The sequence below is a fragment of the Ochotona curzoniae genome, unplaced genomic scaffold (assembly GCF_017591425.1).
Source record: "Ochotona curzoniae isolate NIBS_2020 unplaced genomic scaffold, NIBS_Ocur_1.0 scaffold_2587, whole genome shotgun sequence".
Lineage (NCBI taxonomy): Eukaryota > Metazoa > Chordata > Mammalia > Lagomorpha > Ochotonidae > Ochotona > Ochotona curzoniae.
In genome coordinates, this window is record NW_024467096.1 from 16245726 (window position 1) to 16265880 (window position 20155).

General features: G+C 42.6%; 1 protein-coding gene across 2 annotated transcripts in view; it reads left to right on the forward strand.

Moving 5' to 3' along the window:
* The window catches only part of SENP2 (SUMO specific peptidase 2), a 46889-nt gene that overhangs the window by 16851 nt on the left and 9883 nt on the right, over window positions 1-20155 (forward strand). For both annotated transcript variants that reach the window (XM_041002657.1, XM_041002656.1), the window contains exons 6-11: window positions 3555-3723; window positions 9169-9272; window positions 13517-13611; window positions 14071-14122; window positions 15446-15509; window positions 18271-18447. In XM_041002657.1, coding sequence (XP_040858591.1) covers window positions 3555-3723; window positions 9169-9272; window positions 13517-13611; window positions 14071-14122; window positions 15446-15509; window positions 18271-18447 — 661 coding nt within the window. The remainder of the gene's footprint in view (window positions 1-3554; window positions 3724-9168; window positions 9273-13516; window positions 13612-14070; window positions 14123-15445; window positions 15510-18270; window positions 18448-20155) is intronic.

The following is a 20155-nucleotide window of genomic DNA, read 5'->3' on the forward strand; positions in this document are numbered from 1 at the left end:
GCACGTTCAAGGCAAGGACGTTAGCTGCTAGGCCACGCTGCTGGGCTCAAGATTTATTTATTTTTATTGGAAATACAGACGAACAGAGAGAAGGAGATACAGAGAGAAAGATATTCATCCACGGGTTCATTGCCAGGTAGCTGAAACAGCCAGAGCTAAGCTGATTCAAAGCCAGGAGCCAGGAACTTCTTCTGGGGTTCTCACACGGGTGCAGGGTCCCAAGGTTTTGTGGTTTTTTTTGTTTGTTTGTTTGTTTTTGTTTTTTAAAGATTTATTTTTATTGGAAAGGCAAATATACAGAGAGGAGAGACAGAGAGGAAGATCTTCCATCCGATGATTCACTCCCCAAGTGAGCGCAACGGCCGATGCTATGCCGGGCTGAAGCCAGGAGCCAGGAGCCTCTTCCGGGTCTCCCACACAGGTGCAGGGTCCCTTTCCCAGGCCACAAGCAGGGAGCTGGAAGGGAAGTGGGGCTGCCGGGATTAGAACCAGCACCCATATGGGATCCCGGGCGTGCAAGGCGAGGACCTTAACCACTGCGCCATCGTGCCGGGCCCGTCCCAAGGTTTTGGACTATCATTTACTGCTTTCCCAGGCCCTAGCAGGGAGCTGGATGGGAGGTGGAGCAGCTGGGATTAGAACTGGCGCCCATATGGGATCGCAGCGTGTTCAAGGTGAAGACTAGCTGCTAGGCTTCTTCCCTGGGCCCCTGATTATTTCTTAAATATTTGCTTATTTGAAAGAGAGAGAGAGGGAAAAAGAAAGCTCTTCCATCTGCAGATCACCTACATGGGTGGCAGAAGCTCAAGCAGTTGGACCATTTTTTTTTGATGATTTTTACATAATTGATTGGAGTGATATTGGTCAAGAACTACAGGAAAGGGGATAAGGTCAACATTTTCACATTCTCTCTCTCTTTTTTTTTTTTAAAATTTTTTTTCCTTTCCTGTATTTGGGGAAGGTGAGATAAGGAAAGAAGCCACATCCAGCCTCCCAAATGCCTCTGCACCCTGGGTCCAGCCACACAACACCATGCTCTGAGAGTTCTGCTCCAGAGGTTTTGATAGTTCAACAGTCCTGAATTACTGCCAATCTTGCCTCTCCAAGTATAATAAAATCTCTCCAGAATCCACTGGTTGACATAATCCACCTTAGAGTCTCCATTTACCCAGATATTCACTGCCAGTTGGGCCATCTGCTGCTTTGCTGGTGACATTGGCACGGAGCTGGGTTGGAGGTGGAGTGGTCCAGACTCAAGGTTGCCCATGTGGGATGCCACTGTTGCAGCAGCAGCCTGATGGGTGATTGGTTAAAAGGTTAAAGATAGGTTATTAAGTTTCCAAATTTTCTTTTATGGCTTATAATACTATTTGGATATTATTCCCCATTCATTTGAAAAGCATGTGTATTTTCCTCTTCAAGTACAGTATTCCAGAAATTTCAGTAAGATTAAATTGACTTAAAGTGTTTTAAAGGAAGTTCTGATCTTTTTACTTTTTTTAAAATTATTGGTTAGGAAGAATTTTGATGTTTTCAGCAATAATAGATCTGTCTCTTCCAGTCATGTGATTTCTCCTTTTTTGCTCTGTGTAATTTTTTTTAGATTCATTTATGACTTAAAAGGCAAAGGTACAGAAAAAGAAGGAGTGGCAGAGAACTCTCCCATCCACTGGTTCACTCCCCAAAGGCCATAATCGCTGGCCTGGGCTAGGACAGAACCAGGAGCTTCATTCTGGTTTCCCATATGGATGGCAGAGGCCCAGGTACTTGTGACATGTTCTGCTGCTTTCCCAAGTGCATTAGCAATGAGCTGAATGACTGGAGCAGCATTGGCCATATGGGTTGCTGGTTTCCCAGGCAGCAACTTGTTAACCACAAAGCTGGCCCCTACTTTATATATTTGCAGCTCTTAATAATAATCTTGACCTAGGTTCACTAATTGTTACCATTTTATGGCATTTGCTTTATTGTTCTCTGTCATGCACGCACGGATAATGTATTTTGTTCCCTGAACCATTCAAGAGTAAATTTTTGACTCTAAATGAGTTTGTTTGATTCCTTTTTCTCCTTTTCTCTTTTAAAAAGATTTATTTATTTATTTTTTTAAAGATTTATTTTTATTATTTTTTATTGGAAAGGCGGATATACAGAGAGAGACAGAGAGGAAGATCTTCCGTCCGATTATTCACTCCCCAAGTGAGCACAACGGCCGATACTATGCCGATCCGAAGCCAGGAGCCTCTTCTGGGTCTCCCACATGGGTGCAGGATCCCAAAGCTTTGGGCCGTCCTCGATTGCTTTTCCGGGCCACAGGCAGGGAGCTGGATGGGAAGTGGGGCTTCTGGGATAGAACCGGCGCCCATATGGGATCCCGGGCGTGCAAGGCGAGGACCTTAACCACTTGCGCCACCACGCCGGGCCCTCAATAAACTTATTTATTTTTATTGGAAAGGAAAATTTACAGAGAGAAGGAAAGAAAGAGGAAGATATTCTATCTGCTGGTTCACTCCCAAGTGGCCGCAATGACCGGAACTGGGCTGATCTGGAGCCAGGAGCCAGGAGCTACTTCTGGGTCTCCCATGCGGGAACAGGGTCCCAAGACTGTGGACTGTGTCAACTGCTTTCCCAGGCTACAAGCAGGGAGTTGGATGGGAAGCAGGACTACCAGGATTAGAACTGGTGCCCATATGGGATCCCAGCACATTCAAGGCGAGGACATCAGCTGCTAGGCTGCCATTCCGGGCCCTCTGATCTGTTTTAATCTTGAACATCTCTGTCATTGTTTATCTTTAATGACATTTATACTTTAATTTTGATCCTGGCGCCATAGCTTAGTGTTTACCTTGCATGCACCAGGATCCCATATAGGTACTGGTTTGTGTTCTGGCTGCTCTACTTCCCATCCAGCTCCCCGCCTGTGATCTGGGAAAGCAGTAGAGGATGGCCCAAAGCCTTCGGACCTTGCAGCCATGTTAGAGACCTGGAAGAAGCTTCTGGCTTCTCACTTCACATCGGCTCAGCCCTGGATGTTATGGTCATTTGAGGAGTCAACCAGTAGATGGAATCTCTTCCTTTCTGTCCATATGCTTTTGCAATAAAAATAAATAAACCTTAAAAAAAAAAGCAAAGAAGTATTAGAAGTGGTCTTACAGCCTTTCTGTCATCTGAAATTGTTTGTAATGGCAAGTGAGGCCAATCTATTACCACGAGCAGTTGAGTGGTAGGTTCCATGACTTTCAACTTTCTTAGTAAATTTAGTTTAGCATTCAACAGTAGTTATTGAGTATCTTTTGACGTAACCTTCATGCTATAGTATAGTAGTTTGATGTGGAATATAGACATTAAATAAGTAATCACATGAATAATTAATTCCAGTGGTACTGTACCAGGTGTGGGGAGTGTGTATGACAGGGAAACTAAATCTAGAATTTGAATGCCCTGGTTCTCTAGGCATAGATTGAACTTTTATAAATGGTCAAAGGGTACTTTTGTAGCTTGAGTTCTAACAGTCTAAGCTATTTGATAATTCATTTTTGGTCTTTTTTTTTACCCAGTTTTACTTTGAACTCGGAAGGGTATAACAGAAGACCAGGTGTCCGTCGCCATAGCAGAGGCAATCCAGAAGATTCCTTAATGTGGAAACCTCAGGAACAGGCTATAACAGAGACAATTTCTGAAGAGGTTGGCAAAGGTTTGAGACGTCCTCATTGCACTGTGGAGGAGGTGAGCCATATGAACCCGATTTATTTTTAGAAGTACATTTTGTGGATTTTTTAGGGAATGATTAATGTATATTATGATAAAGTCAAAAGATACAAATGGGTATACTGTGAAGATATGTTCCCATCGCTTCTGTATCTGGCTTTCATCATCCTGTTTGACTTAGGAAATAGCTGCTAGTAGCTATTTTTCCTTCTGAATGATATGTCATACATATATAATTTACTTCCTTTGTATGTGCAGTTGTGTCACTATTAGGGAGACAATGCAGTCATGTCAGGAAGGGATAAGATTATGTGGGGCCAGCACTTTGGTATAGTAGACCCAGTTTTTGCCTGTGACACTGGCATCCTATATGTGTGCCAGGTCTAGTCCCAGCTGCTCCAACTCTGATCTAGCTCCCTGCTTATGGCCTGGGGAGCAGCAAAGCATTGCTTCTGTGTTTGGACCCCTCCCTGTCCCTGTGAGGGAGACAGAGGCTCCTGCTTCTTGGCTTTGAATTGCCTCTTTCCGCCTCTCTCTGTACCCCTGTGTTTCAAGTACAAATGAACGAAATCTATTTGTTTATTTATTATTATATTTTGACAATCTTTACATAGTTAATTAGGGTGAAAAGGTTCAAGGGCTACAGGAAAGTGGGTAAGACTATTATTTTTTCCATATTGTTTTCTTCATGTTTAAAGGGGGGTATTAAGCAGAAGGCCCACCCAATTTCCCACCCTCCCCAGGTCCCGGATGTAGGGTATGCTCTGAGGTTCTTCCTCAGGTGGTTTTGATATTTCAACAGTTATGAATCGCTGCCAATCTTGCCACCCCAAGCACTATGAGGTCTTTGAATAATCTAGTGATTGACATGGTCCATCATAGAGTCTCTGTTTGCCCCATATTTCTCTGCCAAGATATAGCTGAGATGGTTGGTTGACCTGTTCTGTCTTCTCTCTTTTCTTGGTTAGGGTTCTGAGTCCAGCATTTTTTTTTTTTTAAGATTTATTTTTATTATTATTTTTTAATTGGAAAGGTGGATATACAGAGAGGAGAGACAGAGAGGAAGATCTTCTGTCCGATGAGTCACTCCCCAAGTGAGTGCAACGGCCGATACTATGCCGATACTATGCCGATCCGAAGCCAGGAGACTCTTCCAGGTCTCCCACATGGGTGCAGGGTCCCAAAGCTTTGGGCCGTCCTCGACTGCTTTCCCAGGCCACAGGCAGGGAGCTGGAAGGGAAGCGGGGCTGCCGGGATTAGAACCAGCGCCCATATGGGATCCCGGGCGTGCAAGGCGAGGACCTTAACCACTTGTGCCACCGCGCCGGGCCCCTGAGTCCATCATTTTGACTGGGGAGATCTCCAAAGAAATTTTGTCTGAGTTGTTCTCAACCCAGATTCTTGTATGTGCTAACAAGTACAGGGCCCGGCACATTCCATCGCCCTGATCAGCTGGTGGTTGGGATCGCTGGGGTGATTGTTTTCACTCCCAACTTCCGTTGGAACCAATGGGTGTTGCAGTCCACCAGGCTGAACTAAATCTTTTTAAAAAGGTCATAGATTGTTCTTACTGGGTTTCTGAATTTTGACTTGTTTTATAAAATGTAGTAACAAAGAGAAGTAAAATGGTATGCATCTTTTCAACTTTTTGCGCCTTAGAACAATGGAGAAACAATTGCTAGCTTTTTAAAAATATTTATTTATCCAGTGGAAAGGCAGCGTTATAGAGAGAGGGAGATTGTCCATCTGCTGGTTCATCCGTGAAATGGCCACAAAGCTAGGGTTGGGCCAGGCCAAAGCCAGGAGCCAAGAGCTTCTAGGTCTCCCACATGGTTGGCAGGGGCCAAAAGATTTGAGTCATCCCTTGCTGCTTTCCCAGGCATGTTAGTAGGGAGCAGGATTGGATGTGGAGCACTTATGCCATATGGGATACCAGTGTGGCCGGTGGTCTTTTAACTTGCTGTGCCACAGTGCTCGCCTCAATCGCTTTCATGTTTTTTTCTTTGTATTTTCATTTTTAAATTTTTCCTGGAAAGGCGGATGTATAGACAGAAGAATCTTCACCCACTGGTTCAATTGCCCAAGTGGCCACATCAACCCGTGCTGTATTGATCCAAAGCCAGGAGATTCTTCCGGGTCTCCTGCACAGGTGCAGGGCCCTAAGGCTTTGGGTAGTCCTCCACTGCTTTCCAGGCCACAAATGGAGCTGGAAGTGTTATAGCCAGGACACAAATTGGTGCCCATGTTTGATCCCTGTAAATGCAAAAAGGGATTTAACCACTAGGTTATTGTGCCATTCCCAATCAATTCTATTTTCTTTTTTTTTTTAATGATTTATTTATTTTTATTGCAAAGTCATATACAGAGAGGAGAGACAGGCTGCTTGAGCTGGACCCCCAGAGCATACCCCACATCAGGGACCTGGGATGGGTGCGAGGCTGATTGGGGTTTTTCCTTTTATCTCTTCCCTTACCCCAGACACAGAAAAAAAAAATAATATTAATGTGCAAACAATGGTCTTACCCACTTTCCTGTAGCCCTTGATCCTTTGTGTCCTAATCAACTATGTAAAGATTACCAAAATAAAAGAATTTCTGAAAAATTACATTTTTGTACTTTATATAGTAATTTTCATGGATGAAGGAAAATGTATGATGTTTGTTTTTTGTTTTTTTTTTGAGAGTGACTTAGTTCACTAAACTTAATGGTTTTCACTTTGATTTATTTAGTTCTAAAAGACAAGATATTCATTCCTTTCTATGGCTGAGCAGTATTCCGTAGTGTGCATACAGGTTTTCTTTATCTAGTCATCACCTGATGAACATCTGGGTTCCTTCCATGTTTTAGCTATTGAGAATCATGCTGTGTAAATGTGGGTATGCAGATAATTCTCATATGCGGATTTTATTTTACGTAAGTTCTTGGATTGGGATGGCTGGATCATATGTTGGAACTATTTTCATACTCTTCCAAAATGGTTGCACAGAATTATATCCCACCAACACTTTATCGTTTTACCCACATCCTCACTAGCTTCAATTGTTTCTTGATTTCTGAATGATAGCCATTCTAACAGGAGTGAGGTAAAATCTCATTATGGTTTTAATTTGCATTTCCCTGATTACTAGTAAATCTTGAGCAATTTAAAATTATTGGTGTCTTAAGGTCTTCAGGTTGTTACAGGAAAAATTTAGAATTTTTCCTGGGCTTGGCGTGATAGCCTTGTGGTGGTTGCCTTGCATGAGCCGAGATCCCCTATGGGCACTGGTTCTAATCCAAGCAGCTCCACTTCCCATCCTGCTGCCTGCTTGTGCCCTAGGAAAGCAGTTGATACAGTCCAAAGTCTTGGAACCCTGCACCCATGTGGGAGATCCGGAAGAAGTTCCTGGCTCCGGGCTTCACACTGGCACAGCTCCCGCTTTGCGGCTGCTAGGGGAGTGAATCAGCAGATGGAAGATCTTCCTCTCTGTCTTTCCTGTTCTCTGTATTTCTAATTTTCCAATTATAAAACAAACAAAAAAACCCCCAAGAATTACTCTTGTATTTTCTCTACTGTAGAAGCTATTTCAGTGTATAAGACAAAATTTTTGAACAAGGTCCTTTAAATTTTGTTTTTTCATCTGGAATGCAGATTTATGGTGAGGAGAGATGCAGGGGGCGAGATCTTCCATGCTCTCGTTCACGCCACAAAAACTGGAGCTGGAACTCTACAGGCTGAGAGGCATGAGATTCTTTGGGGTCTCCCATGTGGGTGCAGGAGCCCAAGAACTTGAGTTACCTTCCACTGCTTTTCTTGATCATAAAATTTCCATTGAGTCTCATAGGAAGTAGAACAGCCGGAAATAGAGGCAGCATCCATATTGGATGCTGTTGCTGCGTGTGGACTATTAGTATGTCATACTATAGTACCGTCCCTACAAGTTATATTTTTAGAAATATTTTATTTATTTGAAATGCAGAGTGAAAGGGAGAGAAAGAGTTCATCCCTGTGCTGGTTCACTTTCCACACAGCTGCAGCAGCAAGGGCTGGCGAACCCTAGAATTAAGAAATTCATCTGGGTTTTCTATTGGGTAGTGGTGCCCCACAGCTTGGACCATCTTTTGCTGCTTTCCCATGGTTGTTAGCAGGGAGCTGGATTGGAAGTAGGGTAACTGGAACTTAAACCCATACCTGGTAAATGATGCCAGTATCATAGGCCTTGTCCTAACTACACAAAGCTGACCCCTTCATTTTCTGGGCCACTTGCTTAGTTTATGAAGGGATATGTATTTGAATCCCAAGTGCTATGTCTGTTGTCTGCATTGAAAATTGACTGAAATGTGGTCTTTGTCCTAGGAGCTTATGCAGAAACAATTTTTTAAACAGTTGTTTTGATCTTTTTTTAAGGTGCATTTATTTTTATTGGAACGTCAGATTTACAGAGAAGAAGAGAGACTGAGAGGAAGATTTTTTGTCTGTTGATTTACTCCCCCAGTTGCCCTGTCGTCTAGAATTGAGCTGATCTGAAGCCAGGAGCCAGCAACTTCCTCCAGGTCTCCCTTGTGGATGCAGGGTCCCAAAGCTTTGGGCCATCCTTGAATGCTTTCCCACACCACAAGCAGGAAGCTGGATGGGAAGTGGAACTGCTGGGATACAAATCCAAATGAGAATATTCCCAAAATATATCATCTGTAGATGTTCAATCTTATATTCAATATCTCATTTAAGAGTCTTGAGTCTCCTTTCCACACTTCCCATCAAGCTTATTTCCTGCTTGTGGCCTGGCAAAGCAGCTCAGGATGGCTGAAAGCCTTGGGACACTGCACCTGCATAGGAGACCCAGAAGAGGCTCTATAGTCTCTTGGCTTCGAATTGACACAGCTCTGTTCATTGTGGCTGCTTGGGGAGTGAATCACCAGACGGAAGATCTTCTCTGTTTCTCCTCTACGTATATTTTACTTTCCAATAAAGAATAGATAATTTTTGGGGGGCCCAGCGGTGTGGCCTGGCAGGTAAAGTCCTTGCCTTGTATGCACTGGGGTCCCATATGGGCGCCGGTTCTAATCCCGGCAGCTCCACTTCCCATCCCGCTCCCTGCTTGTGGCCTGGAGAAGCAGTCGAGGACAGCCCAAAGCTTTGGGACCCTGCACCCGCATGGGAGACCCGGAAGAAGTTTCTGGATCCTGGCATTGGATCAGCATAGCACTGGCTGTTTCGCTTACTTGGGGAGTGAATCATTGGACGGAAGATCTTCCTCTCTGTCTCTCCTGTCTGTATATCTGACCTTGTAATAAAAATAAATAAATCTTAAAAAAATTTTTTTAAATAATTCTTTTGCTGTTGCCAACCTATTAAAAAAATAGTATAAACCCTGACTACACGTTATGCTGTTAAATAATATGCACTTGACCTCTTAGGTCTGTTTGTGACCTAATTGAAACTGTAAGTGCTAGTGTTGATTTAACATGCTGTGATGTTTTTAGGGTGTTCAGAAAGAGGAAAAAGAGAAGTATCAAAGGCTACTAGAACGACTTAAAGAAAGTGGTCATGGAAATTCCATCCCTTCTGTAACTTCAAGTCATTACAGGTAAAAATAAGCTAATAAGATAAATACTTTCTTCGATATCTTTTTCTTTTTTAGAAAAAGGAGATTGGATTGAAAGAACTTATGGAGAGTAAAGGTGTGAACACTTAGTAAACAATCCCTGTAGTCATATATTTGCTGACATTGCACCTAGTAGGGGTTATGGAGAACGTTGTTTTCATAAGATGGATTTCTTGTTAGCTTTGGACTCCTCTCCTCAGGTGAACTCCTGAAAATTTTGACACAGAAAGGTGGATCATTGGTTGTAGTAGGTTTGGTTGAGGGGTACAGAGTATTTTCAGCCTCCCAAAATAAACATTTTCAAAATTTCTGTTTCTCACTTTTTGCTTTTGTTTCTCCCCCCCTTCCTTTTGATCTCTGGCTAGTCTCCCAATTTCTTCCTGCTGTGCCTCCTTCCTTTCTCTTTTACTTTTGGGAATCTCTCAATCTTTATTCTCCCTCTGACCTTATTGCTACATTATGATACACATATAGTCTGTAGAGTTTGAGTGATTACTATTTAGTATAATTGAAAACCTCTAATCTAGAGACAAGAACAAAGTCATTTGTGGTTGTAAGAATTTTTTAGGGCTGCCACCATGGCGTAGCAGGATCAAGTTCCACCTTTTAAGTACCGGCATCCAATATGGGCCCTGGTTTGTATCCCAGCTAGTCCATTTCCCATCCAACTCCCTGCTTGTGGCCTTGGAAAGCGGTGGAGGATAGTCTAAAGTCTTGGGACACTGCAGTCCCCTGGGAGACCTCAAAGAAGATCCTTTGGATCAACCCGCTTCCAACCATTGCGACCATTTGGGGAGGGAAACAGCAGATAAAAGATCTTTCTCTTGTCCCTCTTTATCTCTGTAAATTGCCTATCCAATAATAAATAAATATTTTTAAAAAGAAAGGATTTTCTTTATAAGATTGCTTGCCTGGCCCAGCACGATAACGTAATGGCTAAACGTGCCTTGAACATGCTGGGATCCCATATGGGTGCCAGTTCTAATCCCGGCAGCTCCACCTCCCATCCAGCTCCTTGCTTATGGCCAGGGAAAGCAGTTGAGGACGGCCTAAAGCTTTGGGACCCTGCACCTGTGTGGGAGAACTGGAGGAGGCTACTGCCTCCTGGCTTCGGATTGGCTCAGCTCCAGCTTTTGCGGCTGTTTGGGAGTGAACCATTGAATGGAACATCTTCTTCTCTGTCTCTCTTCCTCTCCGTATATCTGCCTTTCCAATAAAAATAAATTATTCTTCAAAAAAAAGGTTGCTTGCTGATCAGGTTATGAAGTGAGTTGATCAAGTAGATGAGAGTGGCAAAACAAGGTGTTGTTTCGCCTTATATTTACCTACAAGTGGTGCTAGTACGTGTGAGTTCAGGATAGAGGTATACCTGGAAGCCCTAGTGAGTGAAAAGAGAATACAAAAGGATCCCAGAAAGTATGTGACAAGTAAAAATGGCTTTCACATGATTATCCAGTTTGTTTAATAATGCAGAAATGAAAAGTCACTTGGGGATTTTAAATTTGGTTGTAAATGTTTGAAAAATTTCTCTAGTCATGAAGTTGTTTTCTCTATTTTGAGTCATCATTAGACACAGTGTCCTTGTTGAACTGTTGGTTTTGTTATATTTGCATAATCCTCTAAGTATTTTCATAATCTTAAAACTGAAAAGCCGTAAGTTATTTGAGAGGCAGAGGGAGTGTTCACCCATCTCCTAGTTTGCTCCTCAGATGCTTACAGTGTTCTAGGGTGGTACTTGAAGGCATGAGCTGGGACTGCGTCCAGCTTTCCCACACAAGGGGTATCACCTGAACCTACTCAGGGCGCACATTAGCAAACAGCTGGAATCAGGAATGGAGCTGGGGCATACCCATACCAGGTATTGTCAAACAGGTCAGATACCCATTACTTTCCTTGTGAAAATTTCTGCTGTTTTTTTTTTTTTTTTGAGAAATTTGTTTATTTTTATTGGAAAGTCAGATATACTGAGAGAAGGAGAGACAGAGAGGATGATCTTCCATGTGTTGATTCACTCCCCAAGTGAGCACAACGACCAATGCTGTGCCAATTCAAAGACAGGAGCCAGGAACCTTCTCCAGGTCTCCCACGCAGGTGCAAGGTCTAAGGGCTTGGGCCATCCTCAACTGCTTTCCCAGGCCACAAGCAGGGAGCTGGATGGGAAGTGGAGCTGCTAGGATTAGAACTGGCGTGTATATAGGATCCCAGGACCTGTAAGGCAAGGACGTTAGCCACTAGGCTCCCATGTCAGGCCTGAAAATTTCTACTTTGAAAATATTTATTTATGGACCTGTAGCGGTTATCCAGCAGCTAATGTCCTTGCTTTGCTTGGCCTGGATGTTCCAGGACACGAACTGCCCCCACCCCCACTTGCCATCCAGCTCTCTGCTTGTGCCCTAGGAGAGCAGTCGAGGACAGCCCAAGGCCTTAGGACCTTGCACCTGCTAGAGAAATCTGGAAGCGGCTGTGGGTTCTTGGCTTCAGATCAGCTTAGCTCCAGCCATGTGTCTGCTTGGGGAGTCAATCAATGAATGGAACTTGTTCTCTGTCTCTCCTCCTCTGTTTATATCTTCCTTTCCATTAAAAATAAATAAATCTTTAAAAAATTATTTATATAAACATTAATTTATGTATCCATTTATTTGGAAAGTAGAGTGACAAGAAGAGTCAGGCATCTTCCTCTTGCTCCCTCTTTCCTTCCAAAATGGCTGCAATAACCTGGTGTAGTCCAGGCAGAAAGCAGGAACCAGAAGCCCCATCCTGGTCTCACAAATAGATGGTGGGGCCTAACTGCTTTTCTAGGCATATTGGCTGGAAGCTGGATCTGAAGCTGAGGTGTGTCGGCTTTAACTGCCCTTCTGAAATGGGATGTTGACCTCACAAATGGTTGTTTAGCCAAGTATGCTACAGTGCTAGCCAATGCTTCTTGGTCTTTTTTTTTTTAATACCTATTTATGTTTAATGGAAGGTCAGATCAGATTTTCAGAGAGAAGGAGATGCAGAGATAAACATCTTACATCCACTGGTTCACTCCTCAAGTTGCTGCAATGGTTGGAGCTAAGCTGTTCCGAAGCCAGGAACCAGGAGCTTCTTCTGGGTCTCCCACGTGCTTGTTGGGCCATCCTCAACTGCTTTCCCAGGCCACAAGCAGGGAGCTGGAAGAGAAGTAGAGCAGCAGGAACATGAATGGGTACCCTCATGGGATCCCGGCCTGTGCAATGCAAGGATTTAGCCAGTGTGCCATTGTGCTGGGCCTCACTACTGCTTGCAGTGTGTTGTTTTAGGATCCAATTAAATTCAGAATTTAAGAATTTTTTTTAATATATTTTATTATTCAAAAGGCACAGTTGCATAGAGAGAAGAAGAGACAGAGAGGAAGATCTTCCATTTGTTCACTCGCAATGGCTGCATTGGCCAGAGCTGAAGGGATCCGAAGGCAGGAACCAGGAGCTTCTTCCAAATTTCCCATCCTCTGAGGCTTTCCTAAGCCTTATGCAGGGGGTTAGAAGTAGAACAGATGGTACACGAAACGGCAACCATAGGCGCCCATATGAGACGCTGGCAGTGTAGGTTGAAGTTTAGGTTACTATGCCATGGCAAAACCCCAAGAATTTTTTTTTAAAGATTTATTTTAGTTTTGTTGGAAAGTAAGATATACAGAGAGGAGGAGAGACAGAGAGGAAGATCTTCCGTCTGTTAATTCACTCCCTAGGGGACTGCAACAGCCAGAACTCTTCCAATCTGAAGCCAGGAGATCAGAGCGTCTTCTGGGTCTCCCATGTGGGTACAGGTTCCCAAAGCTTTGGGCCATCCTCGACTGCTTTCCCAAGCCACAATTAGGGAGTTGGATGGGAAGGGGCTGCCGGAATTAGAACCGGCACCCATATGGCACATTCAAGGCAGGGTAGCCACTAGTCTATCGTGCTGTGCTCCAGAATTTTTCAATGTTAGTTTCGTTATACTAAGATTTTTTGGTGAAAATGGCATAGGGGATTAAGAATGTTCAGTTTTACAAATAGGGACAGTAGAGTTTAGGTAACTTGCATTAAAGGGTATTATTTATAATCATAAATAGATTCCTTTTGTCCTAGACCCATATGTTTCTTCCTTTGTGTATAATATGGGGTAATTGGTAACTCCTGTGTAGAGAGTTTTGTCTGATAAATGATGTGTATTTCTATTAGATTTTCCTTTTGTATGTGATTTTCCTCACATTTTATGTTTCTAAGTTCTCAGAGAAGTCAGATGGATGCATTAAAGACCAAAGGCTGGGGGGAAGAGCAAAATCATGGAGTCAAAACAGCTCAGTTTGTTCCAAAACAATGTGAGTTCCCAGATTTAGCCTTGTCTTGATATATTGACTAGTATCTGTTAAAGTGTGCATGTCAACGGAAAAATGTATGTATAGCTGAAGATAGCCTTGCATTATTTAGTACCAGTTTAGTAAAACTGTTGTTCCAGGATGAAATAGATTCATAAAATGTCTCTTATTTGTAGGTTCTTTTTTATGAACCTAAAATTAATGTACTTATTTCTTATATTGACTTTCTTGTATTTTCCACTAACTATCCATATCTTACCAAAATACCTGTTATTCATCAGTTTATTATGTAGGGTATGTATAGAAAACAAAGAGTCTGTGTATTTGTGCGTGTCATTGCATGGGGACTAGTGTCATTGTCATTCACTTCCGCATTCTGCATTAAATGAATGCCTTGATACTTTGTTAAGTATAAGTTGAAATTCTAGCTTAAGAGTGATGTTTTCCTTACCATGCTCACAGATAGAGTTGCTGATGCAAGAGGACTTCTATGTCCAGTGAGAAGTGATAAGAGGTAGGTGACTCAATTCATTGTTACCGTATAACATATTTTCTTACCTTGTGTGCAATATTAACAAATAAATAGGCCTGAGGAATTGTGATTTTTCTTCAGGTCTGGTAGCTGGTTAACATATTTGAGCATCTAGGTTGCTCTTGCATCAGATGCCTCCCCCTGAACTTCTTATCTCATAGACTTTGTGTACTGGAAGACATCGGTGCTTTTTGAGTTATGTGTGTGGGTTTGGGTAGGCATCTCTACTGAAAGTAGTTCTGCATGTTTTAGGGTTTTAGATGATAGTTTTTAAATTAAATTTAATTTTTTAAATATTTATTTTGTTTTTATTAGGAAATCAGATATACAGAGAGGAGGAGAGACAGAGAGAACGATCTTCCATCTGTTGATTCACTCCCCAGGTGGCTGCAATGGCCAGAACTGAGTTGATCTGAAGCCAGGAGATCAGAGCGTCTTCTGGATCTCCCATGTGGGTGCAGGATCCCAAGACTTTGGGGCTGTTCTCGACTGCCCTACCAGGCCATGAACAGGGAACTGGATGGGAAGCAGGGCCTCTGGAACATGAAGCTGCAGCAATATGGGTTCCTGGCATGTGGAAGGCAAGGACTTCAGCTCTTAGGCTACCGTGTTGGACCCTTTATCATTTTTTTTAAAAGGATTTATTTATTTTAATGGGAAAGGCAGAGTTACAAAGAGTGAAAGAGAGCACTATTTACTGGTTCATTTCACAAATGACTGTAATGACCAGGAACCAAGAACTTTTTCTGTGTCATGTGGTCACGGGCCTAAGGATGCGGGCTGTGTCCCGCTGCTTTCCCAGGCCATGATCAGGGAGCTGAATTGGAAGTTGAGCAGCAAGGACTTGGATTAGTGCCCATATGGGAGGCTGGTAATATAGGCAGAGACTTACATGCTTACCACTGTGCCAACCCAGATGAATGTTTCATAGTGACAGTTTGTAAACTGTGCACCATGGCCAAATCTGGTCCCCCTTTTACGATTTATATAGATATTTTTTGGTGAACATTTTTGTTAGTGACCCTAAGTTCTATTGAACACCTTCATTCTGTACTAGCTGTGGCTGCTTTTAGACTGTTGTGATAAAGTGGAGTTGAATCGCCTGTGGCTAAAATCTACAAAGCCTAAAATGCTTAATGTGCATTTCTCTTCACCAAGGCTTGCTGAGCTTTCATTAAAAGATTTTGTAAAATCAAGGCAATTTTTGTTTATAATTTATGAAATATCATGTCTCAAACTTGTCAAATATGTATGAAATTAAAATCAGGTTACACCAACAGTTGCTTGCTTTCCTCCCCCGTTCAGGTTTTTAAAGGGGAAGGTTTCCGATACAGAGAAGCTGGTTGGCATCAGACTTGACAACGAAGGTGTAAGTAGATACCCTAGCTAAATTTTATGTGTGCCCTCCCACCTCACGTGTTTTTGTGCTGTGAAAAAATAAAGATGATATATATATATTACTTTGATTTCTAATTCCATTATTTTCTCTGAAAGAGCTGCTATTGAAAATGCATAATCTTTTGCTTCTGGGTGTTCACTTCAGTGCACTGGTTGCCTTTGTTTAAAAGAGACGAACTCCACATTCTCCCTTATCTGCTGCTGCAGGCTTCTGTTGGAGAATCTTTTAAAATATACAAATTTAGCAAAGATATGATACATTCAGGATTTTGTTTTCAGAATCAGGATTCAGATTTACTTAAATGTTAACAGTCTTCTTCCTAATTGATTTGCACACATTCTGTAGATTCTATTGATCTCCATGACAATATAATATCTTATTTATGGCAAAATGTTATGCTGTACATTCCATATCTGAACAAAATACAGTTTTTTTTTTAAAGATTTATTTATTTATTGGAAAGTCAGATATACAGAGAGGAAGAGAGACAGAGAGGAAGATCCTCTGTCCAATGATTCACTCCCCAAGTGAGTGCAATGGCTGGTGCTGTGTCCATCTGGAGCCAGGAGCCAGGAACTTCTTCCAGGTCTCCCACACGGGTGCAGGTTCCCAAAGCTTTGGGCCGTCCTCGACTGCTTTCCCAGGCCACAAGCAGGGAGCTGGAAGGGAAGTGGAGCTGCTGGGATTAGAACTGGCGCCCATATGGCATCTCTGCGCATGCAAGGCGAGGACTTTAGCCTCTAGGCCACGCTGTTAGGCCCACGAAATATAGTTTTAAATTAAACACAAGCTTGAGGTTTTAAGTGATATCCAATTTTAGATACATAGAGTTGCAGAATTGTGGAGTGTGTTACATTAAATATCAGTTTGGTTCAGTTTGTGTTCTCCCCTAGACCCTTCATTAGAATTAGCTAAAAGGCAAAGTTACAGTCTTAAGCCTTAGAACTTTTTCTTTTAAAGATTTATTTATTTATCTGTATTTATAAAGCAAAGTTACAGAGAAAAGGCAAGGTATGGAAAGAGCTCTTCCGTGTGCTGATTCACTCCCCAAATGGCTGCAATGGCTAGAGCCAAGCTGATCTGAAGCCAGGAGCCAGGATCTTCTTCCAGATCTCCCAGGTGGGCTCAAGGTTCCAAGGACTTGGTCCATCCTCTCCTGCTTTCCCAGGCTATCGGCCAGGAGCAGAAGTGGAGCAACTGGGACACAAGCTGGTTCCATGGGGTGGAGGATTACCCTGTTGAGTCACGTTGCCAGTGCCAAATTTTGGAACTTTTCCTTCTCTAATGTTCCCTATTTCCAGTGCTTCAGAGTAGCTCCTTTTTGTGCTCAGTCATTGTCACCTGTGGCGCAAAAGCCGAAAGACAAACTGTCCTAGACGGGACAGATTAGAGATGTTTGGAAACTGATGAGCTCCATCCTGCTTCCATCTGTGCTGAATGTAGTGATGGTGCTGTTTCAGGCTACGAGGGAGGACCAGACGCACTCTACCTGGCAGAGAGCTAGAATGATGAATACTGGCTAGGTGTTTTCACATCAGTGTGGAATCTAGTGTAAAGCTCTATTTCTGAATAACCAAATTTAAACATAATTTGTCTACCAAGAGACAAGTCCATTATTTGGGGTTCTGCAGGTTGTGACAGGGAGATGTCTCAGAGCTCCTAGGATGCTGATCCCTCTGTTTGTTGACCTGAGTGGTGTTGACTGCATAAGTTAAGTGATATATTAATGCTTTATGCATTATTTCTTGTTTCCATTATAAAGGATATTACAAAGGAGTCAGTTGAATAGCCAGATGTAAGAGATACTAAGATGAGGTATGCAAGAAGGAGCATAAAGCTTCCACGCCCTCTCCGGGCACTTGGACACGGTCAGCAATCCAGAGGCCCCTCTGCCGTGCTGTGTACTTTGTGGGGGTCCCATCACACAGACATGATTGAGAATCTGTGGCTGTTATGTTCAGCTTAACCCCCCTGTTTGTGACATTTTCTGTGATACAGGCTTCTTAGATCAAATATGACTTCTTATTATAACTATTAGCAATGACTGATTCTCATGGTATTTAGGTCATGGGTTTTGGTACGTTAAATGTTAAACTTTTGTTTTTTAAATTAGATATTTGTTTACCTTTATTTCAAAGAGAGGTTTACAGAGAGGAGAGACAGAGGGACAGACATCTTCCATTTGCTGGTTTGCTTCCCAAATGTCTGCAGTGGCCTGAGCTGGGCTGGTCCAAAGCTAGGTGTCTGGTGCTTTTTCTGGGTCTCCCATGTAGCTACAGGGGCCTGGGGATTTTGACCATCTTCTGCTGTTTTCCCATGCACTTTATCAGCTAGCTGGATTGGATGTGGAGCAGTGGGATTCAAACCAGCGCTCATATAGGATGCTAGCACTGTAGGCTAAAGCTTAATTCCCTATGCCACAGTGCCAGCCTCTGTTAAACTTTCTTTATATGTTAGTCACATTATTTTTAATTGGGATAGGAGAACTGAAAACACTTTTGCTACCTCAAGGATACATAATTCGTTCTGTTTCATGGTTTCTAACTGTATTGGCCGCTGAGGCTTAGCTTTGGAGCCTTTATTTGTTTTCCTCTGCCAGAACAGGTAGGGTAGATCCACTGTACTCATCTGGGGGGGAATCTGCTGAATGTGTTTTCTATTTCCTGTGTAAAATGTGTTGATATGTAAAGTATTAGACATGTCAATAGAATATAGAAACTTTGTTGATCAGAGGAGGGGACACCAGCTGGAACCTGACCTGTCGGAAGAGGTGTCAGCCCGACTTCGCCTGGGCAGTGGAAACAATGGCTTACTCCGGAGGCGACTGTCCATACTTGAGGCAAAGGAGAAGAACTGCTCAAGCAAAGACAGGGACAGAAGAGCAGATGACTTGCTTGAACTTACAGAGGTACTGACTGTTGCTCAGAATAAGAGCCGTGTTACCAAATAACCCTGTCCTCTAAAGTTTAATAAATGTTTTGAGAAATTTCTCCAGATCAGAGATGAAAGTTTGGGGAAAAAAATATCAAGGTTAAGTTCTGTTCAGTCACTTTGGCTGCATTAATCATTAGCAATCTATAAGGAATCCTGACAGATCAAATAAATACGTATTTTAAAACATTAAAAAAAATTAAAACATTTTCATTTTAAAGGTGGTGTTACCGAGAGAGAACGAGAGACACAGAGATCTTTCATCCACTGGTTCACTCCCCAAAATGATTCACTCCCTAAATGGCCACAATAGCTTGTTTGACCAGTCCATAGCCAGGACCCAGGAGCTTTCTCCAGGACTCTATATGAATGTAGCGGCCCAACAACTTGTGCAAGAGTCTGTTGCTTTCACAGACCATAAGCAGAGAGCTGAATCCGAAGGGATGTAGCTGGGACAGACTTGTACTGTGCCCGCATGGGATGCTGGCACTGCAGGCAGAGACTTAGCTGCTATGCCACTGTACCTCCTCTAACATTTGTTACCATTTGCTGTTGAAAGACAGGTATCTTCCATCCACTGGTTCACTCTGCAGATGCCCACAGCGGTTAGGCAGAACCAGTTCAAACCCTGGCACTCAGAACTTTATCAGGGTTTCCCTTGTGAATGTTAGGGAGCTAAGAATTTGAACTATGGCTTGCTGCCTCCTTGGTTGTATTAAGAGAAAGTGGGACTGGAAGTGTAGTCTGTAGGATTCAAACTGGCATGGGGTGTGACACCTTAACCTACTCTGCCATAATGTCCACTCTTTGGATTTTGTTTTTTTTTTTTTAAGAGATCTGTTATTTTATTTAATTGAAAGATAAATTTACAGAGAGGGGAAAGACATCTTCCATCTCCTGGCTCACTCCAAGATGGTGGCAAAGGCTAGCGCTAAGCCAGCCAAAGCCAGTGGCCTGGAACTCAGTTTTTATGATGGGTGGCAGAGTTTCAAGTACTTAGGCCATCTTTTGTTTCCCTAGACACTTCGGGAGGAATGGATTGGAAATGGGCTACCTGGAAGACAAGCTAGTATTATTACTGTATGCTGGTGTCACAGGTAGTGGCCCTTACAGCGGGGTTTATGGCATGGAGAATAAGTGCATTACAGCTGTTTTAAGGTGGTTGTGGTTCTCTGTCGTTTTCATTGATTATTACATTTTAAAATGGTAAAAACCTATGGAAAACAAGGAAGTAAAGGCAGATAAAATTATTAACTCTATTTATATTGTGCACCTCCCCTATTGCTGACTGAGTCATGAGTAGTGCTGTTAATTGCATGTCTCTTATTTCTGTTGAATGTGCAGCTGGAGGGAGTATGATCTATATTGTAAAACTGCAACTTTCAGGGGAGAAAGCAATAAAACTATTTGGATAAAAGTAATTTGAGTTAGGTTAATATATTGAGTTTTATAGCTTAAGTGAGAATATTACTGCGCAATTCCTTATTGTAATGAAAGCATCAATTTAATAAGGAGATACTAACGTTCCTGAACAAGTTCAGTTTGAGTATTTTCACTGTGCAAGCTTGTTGGTCTATGCTAGTGTATTTTGTAAGGCTCAGGTGTTTTCAGTGAGGCGCAGTGTTTTTCAGTCTCAGGCTGAGCATGTGTTAGTGGAACTGTTGTAAAATAGTAATGTTTGGATT